Source organism: Balaenoptera acutorostrata, chromosome 1 (genome assembly GCF_949987535.1).
Source record: "Balaenoptera acutorostrata chromosome 1, mBalAcu1.1, whole genome shotgun sequence".
Classification (NCBI taxonomy): Eukaryota; Metazoa; Chordata; class Mammalia; order Artiodactyla; family Balaenopteridae; genus Balaenoptera; species Balaenoptera acutorostrata.
This window is the reverse complement of record NC_080064.1, coordinates 128,586,016-128,606,771: the sequence shown is the minus strand read 5'-3', so window position 1 is coordinate 128,606,771 and position 20,756 is coordinate 128,586,016. Positions and strand designations below refer to the sequence as shown.

The 20,756-nt window shown below is 41.0% G+C and overlaps 1 protein-coding gene across 1 annotated transcript in view; it reads left to right on the top strand.

Annotated features, from left to right (window-relative positions):
- Positions 1-20,756, top strand: part of ADCY10 (adenylate cyclase 10) — an 88,781-nt gene that overhangs the window by 46,217 nt on the left and 21,808 nt on the right. Inside the window, exons 19-24 of the mRNA XM_007172463.2 lie at positions 1,517-1,798; positions 1,921-2,211; positions 16,368-16,437; positions 17,225-17,456; positions 19,766-19,873; positions 20,381-20,562. Of these exons, the coding sequence (XP_007172525.2) occupies positions 1,517-1,798; positions 1,921-2,211; positions 16,368-16,437; positions 17,225-17,456; positions 19,766-19,873; positions 20,381-20,562 (1,165 nt within the window). The remainder of the gene's footprint in view (positions 1-1,516; positions 1,799-1,920; positions 2,212-16,367; positions 16,438-17,224; positions 17,457-19,765; positions 19,874-20,380; positions 20,563-20,756) is intronic.

Genomic DNA, 20,756 nt, shown 5'->3' with positions numbered 1-20,756 from the left:
TGTTTTTTGTTTTGTGTTGCCCAGGCAATGGGAAGGTTCCATTACAAGCTTGGCTTTTCTGCTTCTAAATAGGAGCCAACTTCCCCCTGTGCATACGCTGGAGTCTGATTTGAACAAAGTTTTATTCAACTGCATAAAAGAATGAGGTATAGTACATTTTCAATTAAACAGAAATCAAATAATGAGAGAGAAAATCTAACAGTGATACTTTTCCTGCTATCTACTTCCATAAGAAATGACAAACAAGGGAATTTATATCAGGGATGTACTGTTATTCATTTCAAGAAAAATGAATTTCAAGCAATGTTCTAGCATGCATTCAGCTCCAATCCATGCCATCTATAAAATGTTCAACTTCAAATGTTTCGTACAAGGATGAGACCTCAAGTTCTCTATCTCCAAAAGAGCATCATTTGTCTTTCATTCACTATGTCTACTAAAATAGCAAGGTGGATTAACTTGGTTTCTTTTAATCAGTATTTTTTTTATTGAAGTATATTTGATTTACAATGTTGTGTTAATTTCTGCTGTACAGCCAAGTGATTCAGTTATACATACATATATATATATTCTTTTTTTTTTTTTTTTTTTTTTGGCCACACCGTGCAGCTTGCGGGATCTCAGTTCCCCTACCCGGGATTGAACCCAGGCCACAGCAGTGAAAGCCTGGAATCCTAACCACTAGGCGACCAGGGAATTCCCACATTCTTTTTTTTTTTTTAATATTTTTTTCTATTATGGTTTATTATAGGATACTGAATATAGTTCTCTGTGCTATGCAGTAGGCTTTGTTTATCTGTTCTACATATAAAAGCTTACATCTGCTAACCCTACTTATATCTGGACTAGCTTGGTTTCTACAGTGTTCTGTGGACATATTGAGAAGTTCATATTTTGTCCCTGAGGAGGGTGATGTAATAGAAGGATATCCTGGTCAAGATGTCCAAGAAACCATGTGAGCTATGATACTCGAGCTTAGATGAGAAGATGGAATTGGAGCTAGGAGCTCTCTGACACTTGGTCATGAGCATAGAGATGGTAATGGGTTGTCACAAGAATAACTGAATCCCTGGGGCAGATAGAGAGAAAGCTTATTGCTGGGAAGTTCCATGAGAAAGGGCAGCCAGTGAAGAAGACAGAGAATGAGCAGCTGGAGAAGTCAACACAGAACACGGATGGGAGGCCCTGCTCCTTTTGACCACTTTTCACCATGACCTCTGCTCTCCTTACACACCCTTGTCACACTTTAACACAAAATCAGAACACCTTGAAATCAATCTTATTGTCATGGCCAATGGGACATGCATATTTTTAGGTTATAGCATCTCCGTCTTTTGTACTCCCAACACAAGTGCTATCTGTGAAATAGGTACTAAGCAAATACTTCTTTTGGCTTAGCTCAGCTGGGTGTAGTTCTATTGAACAAGAACTATAGAACAGGACAGTTGTCCATCTCCAGAATGTATTTGATAAAGACAGATGACTAGTTCCCTATTGTGTGGCTTTCCACCTGCAGAAATCTCTCTGGTCCAGCTGGATAGCATGAGCCTGTCCCACCAGATGTTGGTGAGATGTGCAGCCATCATTGGCCTGACCTTCACTACGGAACTGTTGTTTGAGATTCTCCCTTGTTGGAACATGAAGATGATGATCAATGCCCTGGCAACCCTCGTGGAATCCAACGTCTTTGATTGTTTCCGGAATGGCAAGGAGCTCCGAATAGCCCTAAAACAGAACGCAGCCTCGTTTGAGGTGAATTATCGCTCCCTCTCTCTGCAACCACCTTCTGAAGGAATGGGTAAGTAGAGCCCGGAAGTGACGCATATTTCCTTTAGTTTAAGGCACATCTTGATAAAAGAACTGATCTGTATTTTGTAGCAGGGGCTGACTTGTTGCCCACTGCCTTTCTGTCCTCTCTAGCCCATGGCGAGGAGGAAGAGCTCCGTGAGCTGGAAAGCGAGGTGATTGAGTGCCACATCATTCGATTCTGCAGCCCGATGATGCAGAAAACAGCCTATGAGCTGTGGCTGAAAGACCAGAAGAAAGCCATGCACTTGAAATGTGCTCGCTTTCTGGAAGAAAACGCCCACAGGTGTGACCACTGCCGAAGTGGAGACTTCGTCCCCTTTCACCACTTTGCAGTCGACATCCGGCTCAACACTTTGGACTTGGATACCATTAGGAAGATGGCTAAGTCCCATGGATTTCAAAGTAAACTTTCTTCGTTCCTAATTAATTCTAACTATAACTAGGGAACATGGAGACAAGACCTAGAAGAAGTGGGTCTGGACCATGAGGATTTCAAGTCCTCTGCAGGCTCGGGCACCACGGATGATGAGACGTGAGCAGCGTAGGTCAGCGGGGCAGGAAGTTGGGGCGTATACATGTAGCTGAGTTGGCAGAACCAATCTCACTGTGAGACTGTCAGGGAGGATTTGGGGGTAAGGACTCTGGCAAAATGGGGTGTGAGCAGAGCTCAAATTAAAATGTCCAAAGGAATAAAACAGAACCAACTTCATTCGCACCAAGGGATGGAATCCAAGGAGGGTAGTGGGTAGGGAGCGGGGTCTGACATGAAGTGGGGGGAAGAGCAAGATCTGAGAGGGAGTGCTGTTTCTTGGCAGATAAAATGTTGTTGCTCTGTCTAGTTTGAAACAAGGTTCCAGTGGAAAAAATGTATGAGTGGGAGAGAATTAGCCAGGACTAAGCATGTCAGGGCCCCCAGAAAAGAGGGCTTGGGTTTAGGACAGGGATTCAAGACCATCTGAGGTGCAAGTAAGAAAGTTACAGACTGATAGCACAAACTGGCCACATGATCTGGGAAAATGTAGTAAGGATTCAAGGGGCATAAGGGCCCAGGGACTCAGTTACTGCAGGAACGATGGATGTCAGACATAGGGCAGCAACACCAACTCCAGCCCTCATTCGGGGGTGGCCAGGGAACACCCAATGGACTTCTTGCCCTAGTTACAGGGCCTCCATGATTATGACTAAATCTGGTCAGGAAAACAGGCTACACATAGAGGACTCCTATATTATAAGTATATGAAAAATTGGGAAAGAATGTATGTAAAGTGCCCAGCACATAGTAGGTACAAAATAAATATTTATTCTCATTCATTCTCTACTTTACCTGCATTCTCATTTCATTCTCTTATCAACCCTCCAAGGTGGAGGGTTATTTTCATTTTATAGATAAGAAAATTGATGTTCTGGAAGATTAAATAACTTTCCTGATGCCACACAGCAAGTAATAGACTTTATTCAATCCCAGGTCAGTCTAATTCCTGAGTTCATGCTCTGCCATTACACTTGAGCTTCCCAAAGCACAGGACTGGATTTTAGGTAATACTGGCCAAGTAGACTGGAAGAGGTTCATAGATACAGCATTAGGTATGAATCAGAGAGTGAGGAAGGTGATTCCTTTGCAATACTTGATCAGGGAGAAAGCAGCTTTTTCCTGTGATTTAAGCCTATCATTGACGCTGCAGTAACACTTGCCAATCTCCCCTTTTAAAAAAAGAGAAATCAGCCTTTAAGTTCAGAGACTTAGAGTCTATATATAGAGAGAGAGTCTATACATGAAGGTTTCAAGTCCCGGAGGGCGTGGGCACAAAGATAATGAGATTCAGCAGTAGTCTCATCCCACTGGGGCAGGAAGATGTCAGAGAGATGGACATGTAGATGAGCCTAGTGTTTATTACTAGTACTTACTACATTTCCCCTCATGCAATATATTTTTTCCAAAATTGGAAACATGTTATTATTATTATACTATTAGTGGTATACGTGTAACATGATGTTGAAATTGAAATTTGTACCAAGCACCAAGATACAATGGATGTTGAAATCCAAAGTGAGGTAAATAGATGGATGTACAGACTCTATAAAGGAAATAGCTGAGAATCATTCACAATATTGTATCCTTCATCCACATTCAAGACATAAAAATGAGGCATAGTGTGGAGAGGGCCAGGATTTGTGGAGAGATTTGGCAAGAACTGAGGAGGTACTGTGTACCTTCCTCAAGTGGGTTGCTTCCTTTCTCAGCTCAATGCTAGGAAGATGTCTTCCTTGGAATCAGTTAGAGGACACAGAAGACCTCACACCTAATGAGGCCAGAGTGGCCTCTGGCTGCACCAGGATCAACCTGCCCTCCCAGAGTTTGGGAAAGGATGTGTGAGGGTTTCCTATAAATCAGATATAACTCACCTGGGAGAAAAAGCCAGCCTGGCATCATTTTAAGTTGTTCCCGAGAGTACCCCTAGGAGTGTGAGAAGACCCCTAGTAGTGGGCTGCTAGAATAAAACAGGCACCAAGAGGGCAGGCGATGGAGAGCTGAAGAGGATGCATGACTGGATCAAGGGATCTTCAGTGAAAGATCCCAACACAGGGCCATAGTCAAAGCACCAATGAAAACATTAATAGGAGAGAGTCAACTGACAGAGATAAGAGAAAAGGGAAAGAATACAGTAAGTCCTCTACATACGAACCTTCAAGTTGCGAACTTTCAAAGATGTGAACGTGTGTTCGCATGTCCAGTCATGTAAGTTAGTTCACGTGTCTGGCGTACATTGTCATGTGTGCATCCTCTACAAGTGGTGGTGCTTTTGTGTACTTTACTGTACAGTACTGTATAGAGTACAGTAGTACAGTATCTTTATTACAAGCCCAGGATGTCCAGAAGCAAGCATAAAAGCAGCAGTGTTGTAGCTGGTACTACTGTACTTTTCAAGGTACTGTACAGTAAGATTAAAAATGCTTTATTTTTGTGTTTGTTTTTTATGTATTATTTGTGTGAAAAGTATTATAAACCTATTATAGTACAGTACTATAAAGATGATTGTGTTTGTTGGGTACCAAGGCTAACTTTGTTGGACTTACGAACAAATTGGACTTGATGAACATATTCTCGGAACGGAACTCATTCGTATGTAGGGGACTTACTGTATTCCAGACTCTGTGGGATCAGTGAGTCTTATTTTATATATACATTATATATATAAATAAACAAATTATATATAAACTACATATATTATATATGTATGTTTTAGTTATTTATTTGGTGAGGGGTAAAATCAGCTGGCAGCTAGCAGACAGGTTAGCCTGAGTAGTTCATTGGTCTTAAGCAGGTTGGCTAGGGCCACCAAAGGAAACAACTGCAGTTATTTCAGGTTCTCCAATGTTCCTTAACCGTTTCACTCTGGAGCATATGTTACCAGATATCTCTGAGTCATGTCTACTGATGTCCTTTCAACAGAACCTCCACCTGAGTGAGGCCAGGGCTTGATTATTTCCCTTCGAATTTTTCACCTATTGAAAAGAGCATCAACTAGACATCTTTTTTTTTTTTTTTTTTTAAATGTTAGTTTTTTGTTTTTGTTTTTTTAATTTTATAGCTACTTTATTTATTTATTTATTTATTTTTGGCTGTGTTGGGTCTTCGGTTCGTGCGAGGGCTTTCTCTGGTTACGGCAAGTGGGGGCCACTCTTCATCACGGTGCGCGGGCCTTTCACTATCGCAGCCCCTCCCATTGCGGGGCACAGGCTCCAGACGCGCAGGCTCAGTAGTTGTGGCTCACGGGCCCAGCTGCTCCGTGGCATGTGGGATCTTCCCAGACCAGGGCTCGAACCCGTGTCCCCTGCATTAGCAGGCAGATTCTCAACCACTGCGCCACCAGGGAAGCCCAGACATCTTTGAATAAAGATATTTTTTAGATTTCCTGAAAGTTTTACCATAAAAGCAATAGTCCCATGACCTACTGCCCTGCATACGTATCTTCAATATTTCTTCTCAGAGGCAAACATTTTTAACTTAGCTGTTCCCTCTAGTCATTACTTCCATATACTAAGTGGTATGTTAATGCTACTTTTTAAAAAATCAAATGTGACATCATCTGTTTTAGTCTTGCTATGGTAGGTAAGGATTTAACTCTATTACACCATGCTTGGGCACCTCTCCTCCAATATTGTTATAGAACTATCATTAGATAAATCAATCAAGTATTTACATTATTAAGACTATGAAAATGCTGTCCATTAGAGAACTAAGTAGTAATATACTGTGAATAGATTTTTTTTTAATTTTTGAATTATATTTTATTTATTTTTTATACAGCAGGTTCTTATTAGTCATCAATTTTATACACATCAGTGTATACGTGTAAATCCCAATCGCCCAATTCATAACACCACCATCCACACCCACCTGCGGCTTTCCCCCCTTGGTGTCCATATGTTTGTTCTCTACATCTGTGTCTCAACTTCTGCCCTGCAAACCAGTTCATCGGTACCATTTTTCTAGGTTCCACATATATGCGTTAATATACGATATTTGTTTTTCTCTTTCTGACTTACTTCACTCTGTATGACAGTCTCTAGATCCATCCACGTCTCAACAAATGACCCAATTTCGTTCCTTTTTATGGCTGAGTAATATTCCATTGTATATATGTGTCACATCTTCTTTATCCATTTGTCTGTCGATGGGCATTTAGGTTGCTTCCATGACCTGGCTATTGTAAATAGTGCTGCAATGAACATTGGGGTGCATGCGTTTTTTTGAATTATGGTTTTCTCTGGGTATATGCCGAGTAGTGGGATTGCTGGATCATATGGTAATTCTATTTTTAGTTTTCTAAGGAACCTCCATACTGTTCTCCATAGTGGCTGTATCAATTTACATTCCCACCAACAGTGCAAGAGGGTTCCCTTTTCTCCACACCCTCTCCAGCACTTGTTGTTTGTAAATTTTCTGATGATGCCCATTCTAACTGGTGGGAGGTGATACCTCATTAGTTTTGATTTGCATTTCTCTAAAATTAGTGATGTTGAGCAGCTTTTCACGTGCTTCTTGGCCATCTGTATGTCTTCTTTGGAGAAATGTCTATTTAGGTCTTCTGCCCATTTTTGGATTGGGTTGTTTGTTTCTTTAATATTGAGCTGCATGAGCTGTTTATATATTTTGGAGGTTAATCCTTTGTCCACTGATTCGTTTGCAAATATTTTCTCCCATTCTGAGGGTTGTCTTTTCGTCTTGTTTATGGTTTCCTTTGTTGTGCAAAAGTTTTGAAGTTTCATTAGGTCCCATTTGTTTATTTTTGTTTTTATTTCCATTACTCTAGGAGGTGGATCAAAAAAGATCTTGCTGTGCTTTATGTCAAAGAGTGTTCTTCCTATGTTTTCCTCTAAGAGTTTTATAGTGTCCAGTCTTACATTTAGGTCTCGAATGCATTTTGAGTTTATTTTTGTGTATGGTGTTAGGAAGTGTTCTAATTTCATTCTTTTACATGTAGCTGTCCAGTTTTCCCAGCACCACTTATTGAAGAGACTGTCTTTCCTCCATTGTATATTCTTGCTTCCTTTGTCATAGATTAGTTGACCATAGGTGTGTGGGGTTATCTCTGGGATTTCTATCTTGTTCCATTGATCTATGTTTCTGTTTTTGTGCCAGTACCATATTGTCCTAATTACTGTAGCTTTGTAGTATAGTCTGAAGTCAAGGAGTCTGATTCCTCCCGCTCCGTTTTTTTTGCTAAAGACTGCTTTGGCTATTCGGGGTCTTTTGTGTCTCCATACAGATTTTAGGAGTTTTTGTTCTAGTTCCATAAAAAATGCCATTGGCAATTTGATAGGGATTGCACTGAATCTGTAGATTGCTTTGGGTAGTATACTCATTTTCACAATATTGATTCTTCCAATCCAAGAACATGGTATATCTCTCCATCTGTTTGTATCATCTTTAATTTCTTTCATCAGTGTCTTATAGTTTTCTGCATACAGGTCTTTTGTCTCCCTAGGTAGGTTTATTCCTAGGTATTTTATTCTTTTTGTTGCAATGGTAAATGGGAGTGTTTCCTTAATTTCTCTTTCAGATTTTTCATCATTAGTGTCTAGGAATGCAAGAGATTTCTGTGCATTAATTTTGTATCCTGCAACTTTACCAAATTCATTGGTTAGCTCTAATAGTTTTCTGGTGGCATTTTTAGGATTCTCTATGTATAGTATCATGTCATCTGCAAACAGTGACAGTTTTACTTCTTCTTTTCCAATTTGTATTCCTTTTATTTCTTTTTCTTCTCTGATTGCCATGGCTAGGACTTCCAAAACTATGTTGAATAATGTGGTGAGAGTGGACATCCTTGTCTTGTTCCTGATCTTAGAGGGAATGCTTTCAGTTTTTCACCGTTGAGAATGATGTTTGCTGTGGGTTTGTTGTATATGGCCTTTATTATGTTGAGGTAGGTTCCCTCTATGCCCACTTTCTGGAGAGTTTTTATCATAAATGGGTGTTGAATTTTGTCAAAAGCTTTTTCTGCATCTATTGAGATGATCATATGGTTTTTAGTATTCAAGTTGCTAATATGGTGTATCACATTGATTGATTTGCGTATATTGAAGAATCCTTGCATCTCTGGGATAAATCCCACTTGATCATGGTGTGTGATCCTTTTGTGTTGTTGGATTCCGTTTGCTAGTATTTTGTTGAGGATTTTTGCATCTATATTCATCAGTGATATTGGTCTGTGATTTTCTTTTCTTGTAGTATCTTTGCCTGGTTTTGGTATCAGGGTGATGGTGGCCTCATAGAATGAGTTTAGGAGTGTTCCTTCCTCTGCAATTTTTTGGAAGAGTTTGAGAAGGATGGGTGTTAGCTCTTCTCTAAATGTTTGATAGAATTCACCTGTGAAGCCATCTGGTCCTGGACTTTTGTTTGTTGGAAGATTTTTAATTACAGTTTCAATTTCATTACTTGTGATTGGTCTGTTCATATTTTCTGTTTCTTCCTGGTTCAGTCTTGGAAGGTTATACCTTTCTAAGAATTTGTCCATTTCTTCCAGGTTGTCCATTTTATTGGCATAGAGTTGTTGTAGTAGTCTCTTAGGATGCTTTGTATTTCTGTGGTGTCTGTTGTACCTTCTCCTTTTTCATTTCTAATTTTATTGATTCGAGTCCTCTCCCTCTTTTTCTTGATGAGTCTGGCTAATGGTTTATCAATTTTGTTTATCTTCTCAAAGAACCAGCTTTTAGTTGTATTGATCTTTTCTATTGTTTTCTTTGTTTCTATTTCATTTATTTCTGCTCTGATCTTTATGATTTCTTTCCTTCTGCTAACTTTGGGTTTTGTTTGTTCTTCTTTCTCTAGTTCCTTTAGGTGTAAGATTAGATTGTTTATTTGAGATTTTTCTTGTTTCTTCAGGTAGGCTTGTATAGCTATAAACTTCCCTCTTAGAACTACTTTTGCTGCATCCCATAGGTTTTGGATCATCGTGTTTTTATTGTCATTTGTCTCTAGGTACTTTTTAATTTCTTCTTTGATTTCTTCAGTGATCTCTTGGTTATTTAGTAATGTATTGTTTTGCCTCCATGTGTTTGTGTTTTTTACGTTTTTCCCCCTGTAATTCATTTCTAATCTCATAGTGTTGTGGTCAGAAAAGATGCTTGATATGATTTCAATTTTCTTAAATTTACTGAGGCTTGATTTGTGACCCAAGATGTGATCTATCCTAGAGAATGTTCCATGCACACTTGAGAAGAACGTGTAATCTGCTGTTTTTGGATGGAATGTCCTATAAATATCAATTAAATCTATCTGGTCTATTGTGTCATTTAAAGCTTCTGTTTCCTTATTTATTTTCATTTTGGATGATCTGTCCGTTGGTGTGAGTGAGGTGTTAAAGTCCCCCGCTCTTATTGTGTTACTGTAGATTTCCTCTTTTATAGCTGTTAGCAGTTGCCTTATGTATTGAGGTGCTCCTATGTTGGGTGCATATATATTTATAATTGTTATATCTTCTTCTTGGATTGATCCCTTGATCATTATGTAGTGTCCTTCCTTGTCTCTTGTAACATTCTTTATTTTAAAGTCTATTTTATCTGATAGGAGTATTGCTACTCCAACTTTCTTTTGATTTCCATTGGCATGGAATATCTTTTTCCATCCCCTCACTTTCAGTCTGTATGTGTCCCTAGGTCTGAAGTGGGTCTCTTGTAGACAGCATATATATGGGTCTTGTTTTTGTATCCTTTCAGCAAGCCTGTGTCTTTTGGTTGGAGCATTTAATCCATTCACGTTTAAGATAATTATCGATATGTATGTTCCTATGACCATTTTCTTAATTGTTTTGGGGTTTTTTTTGTGGGTCCTTTTCTTCTCTTGTGTTTCCCACTTAGAGAAGTTCCTTTAGCATTTGTTGTAGAGCTAGTTTGGTGGTGCTGAATTCTCTTAGCTTTTGATTGTCTGTAAAGCTTTTGATTTCTCCAGCAAATCTGAATGAGATCCTTGCCAGGTAGAGTAATCTTGGTTGTAGGTTCTTCCCTTTCATCACTTTAAGTATATCATGCCACTCCCTTCTGGCTTGTAGAGTTTCTGCTGAGAAATCAGCTGTTAACCTTATGGAAGTTCCCTTGTATGTTATTTTTCGTTTTTACTTTGCTGCTTTCAATAATTTCTCTTTGTCTTTAATTTTTGCCAATTTGATTACTATGTGTCTTGGCGTGTTTCTCCTTGGGTTTATCCTGTATGGGACACGCTGTGCTTCCTGGACTTGGGTGGCTATTTCCTTTCCCATGTTAGGGAAGTTTTCAACTATAATCTCTTCAAATATTTTCTCGGGTCCTTTCTCTCTCTCTTCTCCTTCTGGGACCCCTATAATGTGAATGTTGTTGCATTTAATGTTGTCCCAGAGGTCTCTTCATTTCTTTTCATTCTTTTTTCTTTATTCTGTTCTGCAGCAGTGAATTCCACCATTCTGTCTTCCAGGTCACTTATCCGTTCTTCTGCCTCAGTTATTCTGCTATTGATTCCTTCTAGTGTAGTTTTCATTTCAGTTATTGTATTGTTCATCTCTGTTTGTTTGTTCTTTAATTCTTCTAGGTCTTTGTTAAACATTTCTTGCATCTTCTCAATCTTTGCCTCCATTCTTTTTCCGAGGTCCTGGATCATCTTCACTATCATTATTCTGAATTCTTTTTCTGGAAGGTTGCCTATCTCCACTTCATTTAGTTGTTTTTCTGGGGTTTTATCTTGTTCTTTCATCTGGTACATAGCCCTCTGCCTTTTCATCTTGTCTATCTTTCTGTGAATGTGGTTTTTGTTCCACAGGCTGCAGGATTGTAGTTCTTCTTGCTTCTGCTGTCTGCCCTCTGGTGGATGAGGCTATGTAAGAGGCTTGTGTAAGTTTCCTGATGGGAGGGACTGGTGGTGGGTAGAGCTGACTGTTGCTCTGGTGGGTAGAGCTCAGGAAAACTTTAATCCACTTGACTGCTGATGGGTGGGGCTGGGTTCCCTCCCTGTTGGTTGTTTGGCCTGAGGCAACCCAACACTGGAGCTTACCTGGGCTCTTTGATGGGGCTAATGACAGACTCTGGGAGGGCTCACGCCAAGGAGTACTTCCCAGAACTTCTGCTGCCAGTGCCCTTGTCCACACGGAGAGCCACAGCCACCTGCCGCCTCTGCAGGAGACCCTCCAACACTAGCATGTAGGTCTGGTTCAGTCTCCCCTGGGGTCACTGCTCCTTCCCCTGGGTCCTGATGCGCACACTACTTTGTGTGTGCCCTCCAAGAGTGGGGTCTCTGTTTCCCCCAGTCCTGTAGAAGTCCTGCAGTCAATTCCCACTAGGCTTCAAAGTCTGATTCTCTAGGAATTCCTCCTCGCATTGCCAGACCCCCAGGTTGGGAAGCCTGATGTGGGGCTCAGAACCTTCACTCCAGTGGGTGGACTTCTGTGGTATAAGTGTTCTCCAGTCTGTGAGTCACCCACCCAGCAGTTATGGGATTTGATTTTACTGTGATTGCACCCCTCCTACCGTCTCATTGTGGCTTCTCCTTTGTCTTTGGATGTGGGGTATCTTTTGTGGTGAGTTCCAGTGTCTTCCTGTTGATGATTGTCCAGCAGCTAGTTGTGATTCTGGTGTTCTCACAAGAGGGAGTGAGAGCATGTCCTTCTACTCCGCCATCTTGGTTCCTCCTTGTGAATAGATTTCTTAACAGAAGTTTATTTTTCCTAGAGTTTCTAGGAAACCTTTTTTTTTTTTGCAATGTCTTCTTTATAATATCCTGCTTCAGTCTTGGCTGGACACTCTGTCCATTACCCATGAATCTCCCGAAGTGTGAGGTATGCTTTTTTTTATATAATTATTTTTATTTTATTTTATTTATTTATTTATTTTGGCTGCATTGGGTCTTTGTTGCTGTGTGCAGGCCTTCTCTAGTTGCGGCAAGTGGGTCTACTCTTCGTTGCAGTGCACTGGCTTCTCATTTTGGTGGCTTCTCTTGTTGCAGAGCACGGGCTCTAGAGTGCAGGCTCAGTAGATGTGGTTCATGGGCTTAGTTGCTCTGCAGCATGTGGGAGCTTCCTGGACCAGGGCTCAAACCTGTGTCCCCTGCATTGGCAGGCAGATTCTTAACCACTGTGCCACCAGGGAAGTCCATGAGATAGGCTTTTAAGAAATGCTGGAGAAGGACATATCATAAGAGGTTCAAGGACACAGCATTAGCTATGAATCAGATAGTGAGGAAGTTGATTACCTTGTCAATTCTCTATCAATCCTCACGTCCTTCCTAAAAACTTATTTTCTGACTCTTGATCCATTCCAAGGATTGACAGCCCGTGGGCTCCCTCCTGGGCTCTTTCATCTGATATGTGCCAGACAGTGCTCTAGGCACCTTAGATGCATCAGGCAACAAAACAGCATTCTATTGGGGAGAAGCAGACAATGGAGAGAAAACATTAACAAAGAAGTAAATTCTGTAGTATGTATAAGTGATCCCAAGGAGAAAACCAGAAAAGAATGTTGGGTAGGGCAAGGGAGATTAGGAGTGCAGAGTCATTAGGGTAGCCCTCAGTGAGAGGTAAGATTCATGGAAAGGCAAAGGAAGTGAGGGATTTTATTGTATGGATGGCTGGGGAAGAGCATTCTAGGCAGAGGGGAGGGCCAGGGTAATGGCCCTAAGATAGGAATTGACCCCTTCCATTCTGTATATTGTGAGTTTATGCTTTTAAAAATTATTTTATTCTTGTTTTAATGGGGTAAAATGTGCTGGACCTGGAGGTCAGGAGATAAATAAAAGAGGTCAGTTTTTCACCTTGAACTTGAAGTCTTATTTCTGAGTCTTTGACACCACAGGTGAGCAAGTACTATCTTTGCTTTTCTCCTTTCTTCTGAGAACCTACAAGCATTCTGTATATTTCTTTTCTTTTGATTTTTACAGATCCTCTTTGAAGTAGGGAACTTTTAATATATTTCCTTCATAAATGAAGAAAATTGAGACCTAAAAATAATATGATTCACCCGAGGGGTAAATGATATGACAAAAATCATATCTTATATATCCTGACTTTATTTGCTTTATTTAGCCAATATTGCTTTTCGCCGCATCTCATTCTGTCACTATTACAATTTGAAATATAAAACAAAACATATAGGATGTTGAAGAAGGAATAGCATTTTATTTTTAATCATTGATTTTTTTCCCCAAAAAACACGCATTTATTGAGTATCTATTATGTGTCAGGCAGTGATCTAGGCATTGGGGATATAGTGGTGAAAATGGCAGACGTGTCTATTCTCATATATTGAATTTTAATGGAGGCTCATAGACAATAAATTAATTAATAGAAGCATCAGGGGGACTTGGAGGCCTTGAGAAATATTCTGAATTTTATTCCAAATGGATTAGAACGCATTAGAGAAATACTGATTAGAATTAGTATTGGCTGCATATAACAAGGACCCAGCTAGAGTGGCTTAAATTTATTATTAAAGTTCCTAAATGTATTTCTCTCTATGTAAAATGCTTGTCTCATCACTGGGACTGGTATGGAGGCTTCGTGATCATCAGAGATCCTTGGTTCAAAATGGTAGCTGGAGTTCCAGCCATCATGTTCACATTTAACACTAGAAGGAGGAGAAAAGAAACCAAAAAATGAAAGGGATGCCCCTTCCTTTTTCAGTAGTTTTCTAGAATTCTTCCTACCCAATACTGCCCTTATATCTCAAGAACCAATACAATACAATACAATACAATACGTCACATGGCTATATATCCAGTTGCAAGGGAGGTTGGAAAATGTAGCTTCCCCAAGTAAAATTGAGTTCTATTACTAAGGAGAAAAGGGACAATGGAAGTTGAGATAGGAAACAAGCAATTTCTGCCACTGAGATCTGAATCTTTTTTTTTTTTAATTATTATTTCATTTATTTATTTTTGGCTGCATTGGGTCTTCATTGCTGTGCGTGGGCTTTTTTTTTTTTTTTTTTTTTTGTCTCTAGTTGTGGCGAGCGGGGGATACTCTTCATTGCGGTGCATGGGCTTCTCATTGCGGTGGCTTCTCTCATTGTGGAGCACGGGGTCTAGAGCTCAGGCTCAGTAGTTGTGGCACATGGGCTTAGTTGCTCTACAGCATGTGGGATCTTCCCAGACCAGGGCTCAAACCGGTGTCCCCTGCATTGGCAGGTGGATTCTTAATCACTGTGCCGCCAGGGAAGTCCTGAATCATGTTTTTAAAAACTTACTCTGCCTTCTTTATAGAAAACAGATTGAAGAGGATAGGAATAGGAGGGAGATCAGTTTTTCACACTTGTCTAGATGAAATTTGGTGATGGACTAGGGTGGTGCTATAGAGAAGATTGACAGAAGAAGATGGATTCAGATATGTATTGGAGTAGACATAATAGGACTTTCTGATGGACTGAATGGGCATAGGGGTGAGGGAAGGAAAAGAATCAAGGACATTGTCTAGGTTTTTGCCTTGAGGAGATGAATATGGCAGTAATGCCTTGAGAAATGAATACGGCAGTGATGCTTACTAAGACAGGCGAAACTGGTGGATATAGGTTGGTGGATATAGGTTTATGGAAAAGAGATTCAAGAGTTCTGTTTAGATCATTTTAATTTTGAAATTAGGCATCCACGTGGTAGCTGCCAAGGAGACACTTGGATGTATGAGTCGGTAGGTAAGGGTTGATGTCAGGTCTTAAAGATGTAAAACCAAAAGTCGTTGTCATATGGGTAGAATTTAAAGTCATGGGCAGGTGAAATTATCTAGGGAGAAATTTGGTTGGAGAAAGGAGCCCACAGTCAAACTGAGGCTTACCAAAATTTGGAACATTGATAGAGGAGTAGGAGCCAGCAAAGTGAGCAGACAATGAGGGAGGGAAAGAAGGGAATGGGTATTATGAAAGCCGGTGAAAAAAGGGAGTGGTCAATTGTCGTAAATGCTGCCAAGAGGGGTAATAAGATGCAGACAAAGATGTAACATTTGGATTTGGCAACTTGGTTGTCACTGGTAACCCTGACAAGAAAGTTTTAGAGGAATAGGAGGATAAAGGCATAATTCAATTTATTCAGCCTCTAGTCACTAGAGATAAACTAGACAGCAGACTAGGAGAGGTGGGCAAATTAATCCTCATACAGTGTGATAAAGGATGATGATAGAGGTCTGCATGGGTCAATGGGCACACACAAGTTGGGGCACTAATTCTATGGGGCAAGGGTACAGAAAGCTTTCAGAAGAAGGTGATAAGTATCAATAGATGCTGAAACTGAATTTTATAAATTAAAAGATCTGTGGAGTAATGCATTCACCTTGGGGTCAGGAGACCTCCATCATGAACAGATATATGATCTGAGACAAGGCCCTTTCCCTCTTTAGGATTCTTCCTTCTCCCTGAATGGATAAGTGGCTAGATTCAACAATCCTCATTTGTTTTCTGTTTTAAGATCATTATGGAATTTTCTAACCTATTGAAGTCTAGATAGACGGAAGGTTTTAAATTCAAGGCTCTCAGCCCTTAAGTTAGCCCTTTGGGGTATTCCATTAATTGTCTGTATTTCTCCATTAGAAGCTGACATCGCTTTCTTCAGCACCATTAAGTCATAGTTTGAATTACTGCAGGGTAAATTAGTTAGAATAATGTTATCATCTAAAACAAACCCCAACATTTCAGTGGGTTAACACCTTTGAATGACTGTTTTTTTCTGCCCAGGTAATGATCCAATGAAAATGTTGTCAAATAGCCTTGAACACAGTCAGTCAGGGACCCAGCCTCCTTGACTATGTTATAGATTTGCTATCGCTTAGATCCCCACAGTTAATTTGTTTTCCTGTGGAAGGAGAAGGTAGTGAAGATATCTAACCATCTCAATTCAGAGGTGACATATATTACTTCTGATGGAATCCCATTTTCAAACTAAACACATGTCTTCACTTAAGATGCAGTGGGGACTGGAAAATGTAGATCCTGGCTGGGCAACAACAACTTTGTCGTGGAAGGGGAACAGGAAGCTTCAGTGGACACCAGACATCTCTGCCACATGAACATTTCAATGACCCATATAACTCACTTGTTTGTTTATTTTCCAGCTGAAGAAGAGATCACCTTTTCCAGAATAGAGACTTCTAAGAGATCTGAAATATTTTCTGAAAATCTCAGGTACAGGCTTCTATAATTGTTTAGGAGGTAGAGCATGAACAACTGGCATTAAATTCAGAACACTGTTAGAATCATTTGTCTGGTCAGTACTCTGGGTCTTTTAGGCACAAATCAGAGGGTGTGTGTGGTGAGTTTGGTCAGTAGTTATGTAATGGAGCGGGAACCTATGGGCCCTTCCCAGGACAGACCCATATCCTCTGCTGTAGCTCCTCTTTGGGTTTTTTTGTTTTGTTTTGTTTTAAATATTTATTTACATATTTCATTGCACTGGGTCTTAGTTACGGCAGGCGGGCTCCTCAGTTGTGGCATGTGGGATCTTTCGTTGCGGCAAGCAGGCTCTTCGTTTTGGTGTGTGGGCTTCTCTCTAGTTGTGGCACACAGGCTCCAGAGCACATGGGCTCAGTAGTTGCAGCATATAACCTCCTTAGTTGTGACAGGCGGGCTCCTTAGTTGTGGCTCACCAGCTCCTTAGTTGCGGCATGCATGCATGTGGGATCTAGCTTCCTGGCCAGGGATCGAAACCGGACCCCCTGCATTAGGAGTGCAGAGTCTTAACCACTGTGCCACCAGGGAAGTCCCTGTAGCTCCTCTTTGAAGTACCTAGATAATAGTATCTGATGCACACTTCCTGAGTTGTTTTACAGATGCTAAAACCACCACCAGATGGAAGAAATCTACATTAGATTTTCTTATCTTGCTCTTTTATTTGTTTTTGAAGATATCTTCATATCAAACACTATACTATATCTACAAATTATTACTCCTATTTATTTCTGCATTTGGACAGTTCTGAAGAAATAAGAGAAAAGATCTTGAGTTTCTTTGACATCATTATATCAAAAATGAGGACATCTGAGAACGACATCATCCCTCTGGAATCTTGCCAGTGTGAGGAAATCCTAGAGATTGTCATCATGCCTCTGGCTCACCATTTTCTGGCTTTGGGAGAAAACAACAAAGCCTTATATTACTTCCTAGAACTTGCGTCTGCTTATCTCATCTTGGGTGATAATTATATGGTAAGCTGTTTCTGCCCAGGTCCCCTCCAGTTTTTTGTTTTTGTTTTTTTTTATATAATTAGTTATTTAGGGGAGTGCTTTTTAATTTCTAAGTTGTCAGGGTTCTTTTATGTATCTATTTTTATTTATTTTTTATTTATTTATTTATTTATTTATTTATTTATTTATTTATGGCTGTGTTGGGTCTTCGTTTCTGTGCGAGGGCTTTCTTCTAGTTGTGGCAAGCGGGGGCCACTCTTCGTCGCGGTGCGCAGGCCTCTCACTATCGCGGCCTCTCTTGTTGCGGAGCACAGGCTCCAGACACGCAGGCTCAGTAATTGTGGCTCACGGGCCCAGTTGCTCCACGGCATGTGGGATCTTCCCAGACCAGGGCTCGAACCCATGTCCCCTGCATTGGCAGGCAGATTCTCAACCACTGCACCACTAGGGAAGCCCCCCCTCCACTTTTGAGACAGACCTACAGACCACAGGACCAGAAAGGAAGCTCTAGTGTTTGTTTTTTTTATTATTACTTCATGTTCTTGATTCCGAGCAGCACCCCCTTCTTTGAAAATCAAATTGCTCTGAAAGGAAATGACCTGAGATTGTGAAAAAGTCAGAACAAACCACAACTACCATTATACATCATTTAAAACACTGCCATCATTAGAAACTTGCTATGAACTGTCTACCTACATGGGACCCTGGTTTAAACTCTTCAGTTTCAGTAGAGTCTTCCTCAGTAATGTCCCAGCCGCATTTGCTCTCTGTCTTCCCCAAGTATCTGTCAGCACAAATACCTGTAGGTCTCTGAATAAGCGCAAATCTAGTTTTAGTCTTGTGATCCCTGAAGGGGCTCACTCACTTTGGTCTTCATGTAACTCGTGCTAAATTATCATACATACCTTTAGGCCACCAAAGGCCTAGTGAATATTTCTCTAGGATAATTGTAAATACCTTCCAGGGCAATATGCCCTTAGAAATGTGGGGATTTGATACATATAATGAAATAAAAGAATTTATTGTTATGTAAGTTGGGAAGCGCTGAGCTGAATAAAGCTAAATAGATTTCTGTACTACAGATATTTCAGGGCCTTAATATGCTAAGATCCATAGAAATCTCCCAGAGGGTTGGGCTAGGACTGGGACATATTTTTTCTCTCAAACTTATTTGACCTTAGATCACTTTTTCATAGAGCAGCTGCCTGACTAAGCTTCCACGAACTCACTTGAGGAAATGCCTTTCTGGGCAGAGCTTCCCACGCCCGAGTAGCCATGGCTGCCACCTTTCATGCCTGCACTTGTGGACTGTTTCAGATTTTACAGTTGTGGCCTAATTAAACTCCACACCTTAGATTTATATAAAATTTTAAAATTAAACCATTAAAAATGTCACTAAGCTGTGGTTCTCTCAAATATTTATGAACAAAAGGCTCCTGTGCATATTTTATACACATATGTGAAGAAGGCAGTGGTGTGGCCAGTGAGTCCCAGGAAGAGAAGGTTTAGGCAGCCTTGGGGGCTAACTTGCTAAACCTGTGCTCACCCTCATCTCATTATCCAGGGAGTGACGAATGTTCAGGAAAACAATGATTGGAAGCAGAGCCCCAGTGCAGGGTCCCCAAATGCGCCATTTGCTTCCCCGTCTCCCAGCGAAGAAACCTTGTCTCCCTCTTTCCACATCCCACACATACGCCTTAGGCTGCATGAGACTTGGGGACAGTCCCTCACCTTATTTTACTCTTCAAGTCTGACCTTGCCTTGGTGTTTACAAGTGCCAAGACTCTCTTCACGATGTCATAGGACGTTGAAGATGAAGGGAGGAAGGTTGCTCAGGGCCTTACCTTCCTCTTCCACTTCGCAACGATGGCCCTGGCAAAAGAAATGGGAGTGGTTCATAACTCATTCCAAAAGTAGAGGCTGCCTTCTCATAGATGTGGGGAAGCTCTCAGGAGCCATGAGTACTCTGTTGGAAATAGGGAGGTTGGGGATGGAATTACTCAAAGAGGGAAATTGCCCTGGGGAAAACTCCAGGTAAGGTGACTTACATGACAACATGAGGAAAGGAGGAGGTCTCTAGATTCATCCTCTATAATGAGAGATTCAGTGGACCAAGAGGGACATGAAGGTGACCCATATCTTCAGCAGGAACTTTCCCCACCCTTTGTGTCTAGAGTTTGAAGGACTCTGATCAGGACCTGAAGGAAGAGATGGAGGTGGGAGCTGGAGTGGTCCTGCTTCTCTTCCTTCAGTAGGGTCTGGGGCAATGGCCCCTCTGTGGTCCCGATCCCTGATGACTCAATACCTTCTACTCCTTGTGCTGGTTGCAGGCTTACGTATATTTGAATGAGGGAGAGAGGTTGCTGAAAATTCTCAAGAAGGAAAAATCTTGGAGTAAGACTTTTGAGTGGACTACATTTTTTACCCTCAAGGGTCAGGTAAGAAACCATTAGAAACGTGATTAATCTGTTCTTTATCACTGGGGCTTTACGTAGAAGAAGTAGTAGAAGTCATCCCTATACTGTCTACATCCTCCTCCCATCCTCTGCCAGAAATCTTTTCCAAGACTCCAGAACCCCAAGCCCCAGGACTCAAACCTCCTCACCATCACTTGTCTGCAGCAAGATCTTCTTTAGCCTCTCAGTTGACAGCTTTATGAAATGTTTTTCTAACAACCTCCCAAAATGGACAGGAATAGGTAAACGTTTTCTCAGAGGTAGATGATGAACAATGATGATGTAAAGTCCTAGTCATTCAACCATCCTTCCACAGACACATCCAAGAAACATTTCAGATTGTGCCAGGCACTGGGAGATTTTGTTCCTGGGCCTTAAATGACCTTTTCTGGATAAGATTCCTTAACTATGTATTTTTGGAACCTACCAACCAAGTCTAGAATCACTGCTTTTCTTCTTTTCCTTTCTTCCCCTTTCTTCTCCTTGTAGGTCTGTTTCAACATGGGCCAGATGGTGCTTGCCAAGAAAATGCTGAGGAAGGCCTTGAAGCGCCTCAATCGAATCTTTCCTTACAACTTAATCTCCTTGTTTCTCCAGAGTCATGTTGAAAAAAACAGACACTTTCATTATGTGAATCAGAAGCAGCAGGCCCAAGAGAGCTCACCTCCAGGGTAAGGAAGGAGGTGGGGAGAGCTGGGTATCTCATCTCACTCCCCAGAGGAGAGAGACCTACACATAGTCCAACAGTCAGCCCCCAAAGCCTGGGCCTCTAGTGGGTGCAAGGAGTCCTGGTGGCTCGCTGGTGGGGGAAGGGATGAGTGGGAGAGGAGCTCCCAGGCCAGGGCTGGGTTGCCTCAGAACAACT